The sequence below is a fragment of the Bos taurus genome, chromosome 18 (assembly GCF_002263795.3).
Source record: "Bos taurus isolate L1 Dominette 01449 registration number 42190680 breed Hereford chromosome 18, ARS-UCD2.0, whole genome shotgun sequence".
Classification (NCBI taxonomy): domain Eukaryota; kingdom Metazoa; phylum Chordata; class Mammalia; order Artiodactyla; family Bovidae; genus Bos; species Bos taurus.
The window spans coordinates 2,146,712-2,159,095 of NC_037345.1; the positions used below are offsets into that span (position 1 = coordinate 2,146,712).

At 50.3% G+C, this 12,384-nt stretch overlaps 1 protein-coding gene across 2 annotated transcripts in view; it reads right to left on the reverse strand.

The window, feature by feature from the left end:
* Positions 1–4,459: 4,459 nt before the first annotated feature.
* Positions 4,460–12,384, reverse strand: part of FA2H (fatty acid 2-hydroxylase) — a 54,515-nt gene continuing 46,590 nt past the window's right edge. Inside the window, exons 5-7 of one of the 2 annotated variants that reach the window (XM_005218348.4) lie at positions 8,808–8,980; positions 7,236–7,488; positions 4,460–5,871 (exon numbers count right to left, since the gene is read on the reverse strand). In XM_005218348.4, coding sequence (XP_005218405.1) covers positions 5,792–5,871; positions 7,236–7,488; positions 8,808–8,980 — 506 coding nt within the window. In that variant the 3' untranslated portion in view covers positions 4,460–5,791. The remainder of the gene's footprint in view (positions 5,872–7,235; positions 7,489–8,807; positions 8,981–12,384) is intronic. The other variant, NM_001192455.1, reaches the window with a different exon arrangement.

Here is a 12,384-nt window from a genome sequence, read left to right on the forward strand (position 1 = left end):
AAGTCTGAGCAATGTCATTCATTACCTCATCAGACTCTTCCCTCCAAAGGGAGAGAAGACTTTTTGAGTAGGGAAGACCCGGGTGGAGGATGTCTGCGGTGTTTATTCATTTACATTCTGTTGCTACTGTTCTTCGCCTACTGCATTGTCAGTTTTCTTCTTAGGTCGGGTTCCCTAGAAGTCTGAGGAAAAGAACCGGGGACACGTGATTTACTGAAGGAAGCCTCTCAGGATCGAGGGTAGGAGGGGCAGTGGGGGAAAATTAGCTAAGCAAGGACAGCTGGTCTCCGTGGAGACTAGCTTCAGCCAGACTCCATGGAGAGGTCTGGAGCAAGCAGCTCTGCAGCCAGAGGGAGCTCTGCTCTGGATACATCAGAAGTTAGGTCACAACATGTCTTAACAAATTGAAGAGGACTGAAATCATACCAAAAGATGACCATCCACCGTGGTCATCTTTTCTGACCAGAGTGGGATGAAACTAGAAATCAATCGCAGAAGGAAAACTGGAAAGCTCATAAATATGTGGAAATTAAACAACTCTTGAACAATTCCGTCAAAAAAAGAAATCCAAAGAAAATCAGAAAGTACCTGGAAACAAATGAAACACAACATAGCCAAACTTAGACAGTGGGACAAAAGCAGTGCTGAGAGCACAGCGATATGCACATGTGAGTCCACAGCAATACACGCCGACATAACGCAGGAGAAAGCGCCGTCCCTGCTGCTCCAGTGGTTAGAACCTGCCTGCCAACGCAGGGGACAAAACTCCAATGCCTGATCTGGAAGGATCTCACATGCCACGAGGCCACCAAGCCTGTGCGCACAGCTGCGGAGCCATGGGCCCTGGAGCCTACGCTCTGCCTAAGAGAAGCCACTGCAGTGGGAAGCTGAAACACCATGAGGAATAGCCCCGTTCACCACACTGGGCTTCCCTGGGGGCTCAGCTGGTAAAGAACCCGCCCGCAGTGCAGGAGACCCCTGTTCAATTCCTGGGTCGGGAAGATCCGCTGGAGAAGGGAAAGGCTACCCACTCCAGTGTTCTGGCCTGGAAAATCCCAAGGGCTGTCTAGTCCACGGGGTCACAAAGAGTCAGACACAGCTAAGCGACGGTCACTTTCACTTTCTCACCACAACTAGAGAAAGCCCACGTGCAACAAGGAAGATCCAGTGCAGTCATAAATTAAGAAAAGGAGAAAGATCTCAAACAACCAAACTTTACACTTCAAGGAACTAGAAAAATAAGAACAAACTAAGCCCAAGGCTAGCAGAAGAAGGGAAATAGCAGAGTAGAAATAAATGAAATAGAAAAATAATAGAAAAAATGTGAAATGGAGTTTATTTTTTAAAGATAAACTCTACAAACCCTTAGCTACATTAAGGGGAAAAAAAGAAAATTTAAATAGAATCATCAGTAAAAGACATTACAACTGATGTCACAGAAAAAATAATCAAAAGAGACTGTAATGAGGAATTCCATGGTGGTCTAGTTTTCACTGCCATGGGTCTGGGTTCGATCCCTGGGTGGCAAACTAAAATCCCACAGCATAGCCAAAAAAAAAAAAGACACAGAGAGACTCTGATGAACAATCAGTTATATGCCAACAAACTGTGGAACCGAGAAGAGACAGATAAACTCCTAGAAACATACAGCCTCCTAGGACTAAATAATGAAGAAAGAGAAAGTCTGAGCCTGGTGGCTCAGTTGGTAAAGAATCTGCCTACAATACAGGAGACCCGGGTTGGATCCCTGGGTCAGGAAGATTCCCTGTAGAAGGAAATGGCAACCCACTCCAGTACTCTTGCCTGAAGAATACCATGGACTGAGGAGTCTGGTGGGCTACAGTCCATGGGGTCACAAGAGTTGGGCACAACTTAGCAACTAAACCACCACCACCATAATTAATAATGGAGATTGAATCAGTAATTAAAAACCTCCCAACAAAGAAAACCCAGGGCCAAATGGCTTCACTAGTGAATTCTACCAAACATTTAAAAATGAATTAATGCCAATCCTACTTAAACTCTAGCAAAATACTGAAGAAGAAAGAACACTTTGAAGCGCATTTTATAAACTCAGCATTACCCTGATATCAAACCAGACAAAGACTTAAGAAAATTGCAGGCCAGTATCCCTGATGAATATAGATACAGCAATGCACAACGAAATACTAACAAATCAAATCTAACAACACATTAAAAGGATCATACACCATGAGCAAGTGGGATTTATTTCTGGGATGCAAGAATGGTCACATATGAAAATCAGGTAATGTGACACACCACATTAACAGAATAAAAACATATGATAATGTCAATAGGTGCAGAAAAGGCATTTCACAAAATTCAACACTCTTTATTGATAAAAACTGTCAACAAATTAGGAATAGGAGGAAATTATCTCAGTATAACTAAGGCCGTGTATTACACTCACAGCTAACGTCATACTCAATGCCGCAAAACTGAATGTTTTTCCTCCAAGATCAGGAATAAGGCAAGAATGCCAGCCTCCACCACTATTAATTCTCCCACACATTCTAATCCTTCACGTCTGTAACTCTTTATTTCTTCAATTGCCTCCTAAATAAACCACTTGCATCCATATTCTTGTTTTAAGATTTGCTTTTTAGGGAAACTTAATGAAGACAGGCTCCCACCTTCATGCTTTCATCAAAACGATATTTTTTCTTCTTTTTCTTATCACTCCTTTCCCCCGGATATAAGATGATAAGGTGTTTCAGATGGAGAGGAGATGAGAGTCTTGGCATTTTCCAAATTTCACATTCATCCCATAGCATCCTTTATTACTTCTCTGTAAAGAAATCTCTCTCGATTTTTTGCAGCCATCATATCTTTATAGAAAGTTGGAACTGGAAAGTTCATATATATAGATTCAGCTTTTTCTCAAAAATAGTAGATGAGATAAAACAATAAGTGAACAGGTAAGGTGGAAAAGAGATGAAAATTTACAATCACCAGTTCCCAGTCACAAGGGCGCAGAGCATCATGCTGTCATCAGGGGGCAGCAGAGGCCAGGGGACAGGGGGAAACCAAAGCCCAACAATGTACCCTGCCTGAGATCCGACAGAGACAAAATAAGGGAATCTCTCAGTCATGTCTGACTCTTTGGGAACCCATGGACTACAGCCTACCAGGCTCCTCTGCCCCTGGAATTCTCCAGGCAAGAATACTGGAGTGGATGGCCATGCCTTTCTCCAGGAGATCTTCCCAACCCAGGGATTAAACCTGGGTCTCCTGCCTTGCAGGCGGGTTCTTTACTAAGCCACCAGGGAAGCGACAGAGAGGAGACCAACGTTTACTGGGGCCTGTTACAAATTGGGCTCAGTGCTGGGTACAATGAGAAATAGTACAAAGTTCAAGGGCAGAGAAAAAAATCACATGCTCCAAGTTTCAGGCTTTTCCATCACCCTAGATGTGTTGGCATCTTGATAATGTCCCCTGCTGGCTTTAGCATCGAGTCTTTGACTCCTCCTTAGGCCTCTTGCACTTGATGAAATTCTCTAGCTCCAGCAGATGATCCCTGAGTAGGGATGACACTTTGAGTGCCAACTGACTTAAGGTTAAGGGCACTTGCTATATTAGCCTCCTCTATAGGGTGGGGCTCATTCTCTTTCTTCCCAAGGCCTTGTGGAAGTTCCTAACACCCTGGAAAGTTGTACCAGGCACAGCAGGACGCTCTGAGAGACTCAGTCTAATATTCACTGAGTGGACATTTTCATTAACAGATTGACTTCCCCTCTCCCCAAATCTTCTCATTGCCATGCTACAAACTCACATAATTTTGGCATTTCTTCCTAGTTCCGTTTCAATCTCTTTAAAGAAGGTTTTTGTTTTTTTCTCCAATTAACTTTTTGCTCAAACATGCTCATTTTAGACCTGCCTCCAGTGAACTCCTGTAATTTACAACTAGTTGGTCTTCTCCTTTCCCTGGGGGGTGATGCCCCGTGGTTGGATTCCCAGCACGTTCCAGGGAATGGAGGTCAGATTTCTGCTGCTTGGACTGCCCGGGTCCAGCAGCTTGAGGGATGAGTGGCTCAGTCAGGTGGCCCTAACCTTCAGGCTGGGAGCTGCTCGAGCAGGGACCGGCAGAAGGAGCGGGTGTCCCCCCATGGGCCGGAGCCTCGCCAGCATCAGCTTGTCTCTTTCATTTTTGCCTCTGCATGCTTGGGCAGGCAAATCCAGAGCCCACCTCTGCCAGACTACTGAATCAGACCCTGAGTGATGAGGACTTGGAAAACAGTAACGAAACCCAGGAAGAGGATAAGGATTGGTCTGCTTTTTACCATCAACTATACCCCAGCACATCTGCACAAGCTGGTCAGTGACCAAGCCAATACTCCTTCCTGTGGCCCTTGGCCGCCCCCTCCCACCCTTCTGCGCCCCCCTGGCCTTGACTAAATCTGTGAGTTGCCATCAATAACTTGCACCTCATCTTTGGTGGTTTCTTTTCCAATGTTTTTATTTTTCAAAATATACAATTTATTTACACCTTTATTTCACAATGGTAGTTTGTATATTTATTCCAAAATCTTTAAATAACTCCGCAGTAAACACTACAAATCACAGGATCGGTCCAACTGCTTCCCTTTAACCTTTACACACGTTGAGTTTCAAGTAGTAATGGTTTGTGGGTAAGAAGGGAACAAAACTAAGACCAAAAAAAATTTTTTTTTTTTTTTACATAAGCTTGACATGTAGGATTAGAAAGGGCAATCTGAGCAGCTACTTGGTCCGGGGCCCACTAAGGGTATTTATATAGTTTATAAATAAGACCCTCTATGGGCATCGAGGGTTTTGGTTACAGGAGGAAAGGGTGGGAACACACCCGGGGGGCTGAGGCGGTGTTGCTGGGAGATAAGGCACCGTGTCAAGGCTCCTTCTCGGCTCGAGGAGGCACCGGCTGGAAGGGTCCTGAGTGAGGCGGGCGGGGGCCCACCTATGCCAAGGGGAGGCTGAGAACGCCTGGGGACGGGAGCGGGTTCCCACACACGGAGAGGTCTCTTTACCCTCCTTTGGGGAAAAGCTTTGTGATTCTGGAGGCCAGGAGAGATGGGAGAGCCGGTTCCTAAAGAGAGGGCTGGGGGCTCCCTCCAGCCTTGAGCCCACCTGCACAGACAGCTGAGGGCCGCTGTGTGGACGCTGGAGGTGTCTCTGCCCAAGGCACCTGGCGGTACAGCTGGAGTTGGTCATTGGCAGGGACAGAGGCATCGCCCCAGGACTGGCTGTGGGCCGCGAGAGGCTTCATGCTTTCTCTTCTGAGACCGCTTCATCCATCTCCGTGTTCTCCAGTCCAGAACTGCCACACCCTCTCCAGGAAGGGAAGGTGGGCCCCGCAGACCCCCTCTTCGCTGTGCATGTAGCAGCTCCAGGGCGGCAGGGGACAGCTCCTAGGGAGCCCAAGGTGCTAAGACACAGGCCTGGGCCCAGGGGTCAGTTGCCTTCACTCCCCTCAGGAACGTCCCCGCCAGCCGGCTCCTGGAGCAGTCCTGGGGACTGGGGCCCTAGGCGGATGTTGGCGGAAAGGCTGGGGTGCTCTAGGGAAGAGCCGGTCCCCGAGGGCTCTTAGGCCACCCAGCAGACGGGGCACTCCTGCACCGGGTCAGGAGGGCAGGCTCAGGGTCATCCTTGGTCAGGGTCTCCCCAGGACCCTCCACCAAGCCCGAGGGCTGGTCAAAGCCCGCGCTGTCCAGCCAAGCAAACCTTCCTTGCAGGATCTGGGCAGGGTGGACTGGGGTAGTGGCCATGGAAGGGTTGAGGGTGGGGCGGGGCGACGTCACTGTGTCTTCTGGTGGGGCTCTTCCGGAGTGAGGGTGTGGAAAAAGTGATCCCAGAGTTTGCTGCTGATGCCGAACCCTAGGGCGGGAGACATGGGGAGAAGGTCAGGCGCTCTTGAGGAGTGGGATCTCTTTGCTTGGAGGGAGCCCAGGCGGGGCGTGCCCGTGGGCAAGTTTCAACATCACCCCCGACGACCTTCCTAACTCCCAGGGCCATCCTGGCAAAGGTCAGAAGCAGGGTACCAGCGTGCCTAGACTCCCAGGTGTGCTGTGGGAAGAACCTCAAGGCTCTTATCTGGCTTGCCTTCCTGGGAGAGCCTGGCACTGCCTGCCTCTTCCTCTCTCCCCCAACAGTCCAGTCGCCTCCTTCTCTCTGAAGATGCCAACTTCACTCCTGCTTCAAGGCTTCGGACCTATTGCTCCTGGGATGCTCTTTCTCAAGGCGTCAGATGCTGGCTTCTCCTAATTTAGGTCTCAGCTCTAATGGTGTCTGTGTAGTGACGCCTTCCTAGACCACTTCAGCTAGCATTCTGCTCTCCAGTAGGGTAGCCACTAACCCATGTGACTCCTGAGCATTGGAAATGTGGCCCCGGGCTACAGAGGAACTGAATTCCTAATTTTATTTAATTTTATTAATAATTAACTTACATTCCAGTGTAAAAACCTAAACTTGGTTCAGTTATTGGAAAACCTATAGGCACATTTGGAGCAGTTCATATATGTGAATCTACTTTTTTGACTGTCAATTTTATAAATTCTAAACATGGACGAAGTATTTCCAATGGAGATTTAGCCCTTGAATGGAGATGAGCTTGTAAAGTGCAAGATACACACCAGATATCAAAGACTTAACAGAAGGACAGAATGTAAAATCTCTCATTAAAAATCTTTTTAGCCACGCTGCACGGCTTGTGGGATCCCAGTTCCCCAGCCAGGGATGGAACCTTGGCCCACAGCAGTGAGACTGCTGAGTCCTGACCACTGGACCCCCAGGCATTCCCAACAGTGTTTGATCACATGCTAAAATGATGATATTTCGGTTATATTTGGCCTGATAAAGTGTATTATTTACATTAACTTCACTGCTTTAGTTTTACTTGTTAACGTGGCTCCTCGAAAATGTACAATCCCATCTATAACTCACACTGCATTCTATTCGCAAGTGTGGGACCCCCTCCCACTGACACGGTTTCCTGACGGTCGCCTGGCTTTCTTTTCTTGCTGGCACTTATCGCTGCTCTGGAATGATCTTTGCTCTGTATTGGTTTCCTGGTTTTTCTGTCTCTGTACAGCCCCCTGCTCCAGGGCCTAGGATGGGCGTCCCCGGCTTGCCTTTCTGACTGTGAACCCCAGAACCCAGGCTGGCCCCGGCTGGAAGCTCAGCGGGGGCGGTCAGACGGGAAATGAGCAGCTGGGGGAGGGGGTGGCGTGGTGGGTCCTCACCCGACCGATGGTGTGCAAAGTGGTGCTTGACGTGGTGGGCCTTCAGGTGGTACAGGTAGGAGCCCTTGTGAGGGGAGCCGAAGTGCAGGTAGTAGTGGGTCAGGTCGTAGATGACATAGCCCAGGAGGCTCCCCGCAAACACAGTGCCCGCCACGGCCGCGGACAGGATGAGCCGTAGCACCAGGTAGAAGAAGGCTATCACCAGGGAGGCCGGCACGGGCGGGAAGACCAGGCGGAAGGTGTCGAAGGGCGCCTGCGGACAGAGGCTCACGCGTCAGGACTCGGCCCGGGGCCCCGGGGCCTGCCTGCGGTCACACACCGCTCGCTGGCTGGCGACGCTCCTTCGGGACAGGGGCTGGAGCGGCCCAGACGGGCCAGGGAGGGCGCAGGCCCCGTCGGCGGCTTGGGGAGGGCAGGCCACCAAGCCTGAAGCCCTGGAGAGCCTGTCTGGCCCCAGTAAGTCAGGACAGGAGCCGGAAAGCTCCAGGAACGTGGGGGTGGGGTGGTGTGGGCAAGATGCTCACAGGTAGGAGCAGCTTGCCTGAGATGCTCCGCTCTGCGCTCAAGAGGCCACTCTGGCTCTGGAACTTGCTAGGTGTGGAGAGGAGCCCCCACCCCCACCCCAAGGACCATGCAGGGCATCGAGCTCGAGGCCTGAGGGTGATGAAGGCACACATGCTGGGTGACCCTGGAGCTGCTAACAGGCAGGTCTCCCCCCAGGTGGCCTTCTTTGCTCCAAGTGGGTGTTGTCACATTGAACCAGACCGTGAAAGAGCCTAGCCTTTGGTCCTGAGGCTTCACAAGCCAAGGGCCTGGCAGAGGTAAAAGTTTAGAGACTCTGCGAGTATCCCAAGACCCTCTCTGGACTGAAAGAGGAGAGAGCGAGCGATCAGGTGACTGAGACAGAACACTACACTGACGTGGGCCCCGCTCCCCGCTGACCGGAGCAACAACAGGACCTGCGGGGCTCTGTGCCGGAACCCCAGCTCCTGGTCAAAGGGGAAGGCGGGCAAGGGGAGGGTGGGCACCCTGCACCAGGACGGGAACAGCGTGGGGCAGGGACATCCTCTGGATGGACCTGGCTTCCAGTCCTGACTGCCGGGACCCTCGTGTGTTGCCCTGAAGGAGCCCCAGGGTGGGTGGATGACCAACAGTATAGACTCTGGCATCCACAGGGGACGATGTGCTAGGGTGACCTTGGGTGAATGGCTTAGTTCCTTTATTTCCCCAAGCCTCAGTCTGCCACTCTGTGAAACGGGGAGAACGGCAGTACCCGCTTCAGAGGGAAGCTCCACAAGGTCAGTGATTCTGGCCTGTTTTGATCGATGATGTTCAGAACAGCACATGGCACATAGGGAGTGCTCAGTGAGCATTTGTTGAACGAGCAAATGAATGAGCTGTTGTGAGGATTAGCATTGGACACGCATGCTCACTCTGTCCACAGCCGGTTCAGGCTTGGACCCAATCACACGCCCTTGACTTCTCCTCGCCTTCAACCCAACCCCCACCGAGATGGGAGCTCCTGAGGGCGGGCGTCAGCAGCATGGCCTGGGGGGGCCCTGCACCGCTCACCTTGTGGTGCTGGCCGTGCAAGGCGAAGTGCAGCATGATGAGGTAAGCGCTGTCGCTGGGCGGCTTCATGTGGAACAGGAAGCGATGGATGAGGTACTCCAGGAGGCTCCAGAGGAACAGCCCCAGCAGGAAGAGGCCTGGGAACGCTGACTCGGGCATGGCCACTGAGTACTCTGCATCAGGTGCGAGACAGGGAGGTCAGGGGCTGGAGGCCCCAGAGGCCCAGCCCGGTCACCTTGGGGGCTGCCCACAGCTGCAGAGCCCAACCCCACCACTGGGGCCCGACAGTCAAAACAGGAGGGAGACTGTGAGGATGTGTGTGGGCTTATTTATGAGGAGTCCTGTCAGAGGATGACTAATGTGGTGGATCCCATTGATTTCAGGTATTGAACCACCCTTGCGTTCCAGGAATAAATCCCATTTCGTCATGGTGCATAATGCTTTAATATGATTCAGTCTTCTAGTATTCTGTTGACGACTGCTGCATCTTGATCCATGAGTGATAACTGCTCTGGAGTTTTCTTTCTTGTGGTATTTTTGTCTGACTTTGGTATCACGGTAAGATACGACTACAGATCTGAGATCTTCCTTAAAGGGACCGTAAGAGGAACAGCCACGGCCAACGCTGGACCCCTGCCTGGTGCTATGGTCTGCGTGTGCTCTCTCAAATTCACATGCTGAAACCTAACCTGCAAGGTGATGAGAGGTGCTCAGGTCATCAGGTGAACAGGACTAATTCCCTTATAAAAGAGGCTCAAGAGAATCCTCCCCTTTTCGACATACAAGTATTCAAGGAGTCTTTGACCTAGAAGAGGGCTCTCGCCTGACTATGCTGGCACCCTGATCTCAGACTTCCAGCCTCTAGAATCATAAGCAATCAATTTGTTGTTTACAAGCCACCTAGTCTATGCTATTTTGTTACGGCAGCCCAAATGGACTGACACCAGAAAAGACTGACCTTGCTTCAGTGGCATGAAGGAGAGGGCAGGGTGATCCTGATGAAGCCAGCAGATCTGGGGGCTGTTGATGGAAGATGTTAACAACCATCTTCCAAGGGAAGATGGGACTGGGGGGCCAAGAGGGTCAGGAAAACCCAAGGAGAGAAAGGTTCATTGAGAACATCTAAAACCACAGCATATGAGGGAGATGTGAAAAAACGGAAGATGATTAGCCTGGAGACCAGAAGACTGGAGTGATGTCATCATCATCAAGTGAGGCCCCCGCGCCCAGCTCCTGGAGGAGAGCCTACAGTCCGCACGGCCTTTGTTCCTTTTCTCCACTTCACTGATTCTCTAACCTCACAGGGACTTCAGCTCTCACTGTTTCTTCAGGTCTACCATCACCCTCTGAGTTTGACTTCTTTTCTCCACTAGCCACTGCTTTGGTTATACTTTCTCTTTAAAAAAGTGGCAGCTTTATTGAAATATAACTCACGTATCTTACAATTCACTACTTTCAAGTGTACAGTTCAGTGATATTTGGTATATCTACAGTTGCACAACCATCACCACAGTTTTAGAGCCTTTTCATCACCCAGAAAGAAACCCTTTACCTGTTAAGTCATTCCAACCTTTGTCATTTCCCAGAGCCGGGAAACCTCTAATTCACTTTCTATCGTATTTTCTGATTCTGGACCCATCATACCAATGGAATCACACAATATGTGCTCTTTTGTGACTGGCTTCTTTTGTTTACAATATTTTTAAGGTTCATTCATTTGTAGCACGTATTAGAACTTCATTCCTTGTTAATATGGATGCACCATAATTGTTTATCCACTCACCAGCTGATGGACAGCTGGGATGTTTCTTTTTTTTTTTGGCTATTCTGAATAATGCTGCTATGAACAGTCGTGTTTTTAGTTGTCTTGGGTATACGCCTGGGAGTAGAATTTCTGGGACTTTACTGCAACTATGTTTAACTTTGGGGGCACCACCAAACTATTTTCTAAAGCTAACCTTGACTTCAGCTGCCCCCATGACCTCCCAAGCCTGGATGAGCACAAAAGTCTGTCTCTCCACCCCAGACCCAAGCCGCTGAAGATGGAGGAGGAGCCGTGTGTAGCCATGAGTCTGGTGCCTTCAACCTCAGCTAGGCCTCAGACACTGCCTGGAGATCCTTTCCTGTCTGCAGGCCCAGCTCCCTCCTCACTGCCGTCAAACACCCCATTTCCCTCCCATCCAGCCTCCTACTTCACACGAAAAAGACTCCTTGGGGTAGAAGAAAGGAAGGGGGAGAATGGCTCCTCCATAAGCGTCCACCTTCAACCAGCCCTGATTATGCTTCAACCCTGTAACTTCGTGCTCCTCCGAGAAGAAGTGTGCACTCGGGTGCCTGGGCCCTGGATGGTGGTTGGCAATGGTAATAGCAGCAGCAGCAGCAAATGTGTATTCACCAGCCCCTACACGCCAGGTGCCACTCAAGTGCTTTACACGTCACGTTCGTCTCACTCCAACTTGATGAAGTGCTGGCATTGCCCTTGTCACTGAGGGTGTGGAAGTACAGACAACTTATTACATTACTGACCAGCTCACCCTCAGTCTGCCCCCCACCACCCCCTTCATGCAACTCCTCTGGGCATCTTCAGCTTCTCCTCCACTGCTCTTCTGCTCATATTTAAGACTTTCTCGTCATAGACGCAGTCCCTTCATAGCCAAACCCCCTGAAAAGGTCAGTTAGACTTAAGTCTACTTCACCTCTTTCCATTCGCTCAAGCCTCTAAAGTCTGCCTTCTTCAAAAGAACTATGAAAGCCATTTGTGATGTATTTCTTGGCAGATCAAAGTAATTTTTTCAATTCATCTCTAAAATTGGCTGTGGCATATGATGCTGGTGACCACTCTATTTTTGAACCTGTAACCACAGAAGTTCCCAGCCTGAGGTTTAGGAACGCCCAGAGAGTCCCTGGTTGGATTTCAGAGTGAACCTGTTGACATGGTATTCCAAACAGTGCACCTGTGTGCGTCCTTCTGGGGCAGATCCCCGCCTTTTCAGATTCGCAGAGCGCTGGGACCCACACGACCTGAGCACAGAGCTCCGCTCCCTGCCTGCCGGAACGCTTGGCTCTTCTCTTCCCGCCTTTTTTCCCCTTTTCCTTTTCTTTCTTTCCTTTTTTTCCTGCCATGGGGCTTGTGGGATTTTTAGTTCCTCAACTAGGGATTGAACCTGGGCCTTCGGCAGTGAGAGTGCAGAGTCCCAACCACTGGGCCTCCAGGGAATGCCCTCGCCTCTTCTCTAGGGGCCCTCTGTCAGGCTCCACTGTGGAAACTGTCTCTGTCTCCAGGGTCAAAACCTTGACCCTCCGCTCCCAAATGCCCCCGTTTGATCTAGGATGTCAGTCACACCCACCTGTTGACAACCCCCAGATCTGTGTCTCCAGCCCAGCCCTGGATAGCCACTTGCTACTGGCCATCTCCACGCAGCTGTGCACAGCCCCGCCTGCAAGGTCAGCAGCTTCCAAATGAAGCTAATCATCCTCTTCTTCCTTCCCACCCAACCGCACCCCAGGGGGAGGTTAATGACTCCACACATTACCAAAGCCTTGACTTATTCCTCTCTCCCATGTCCAATCTGTGTCA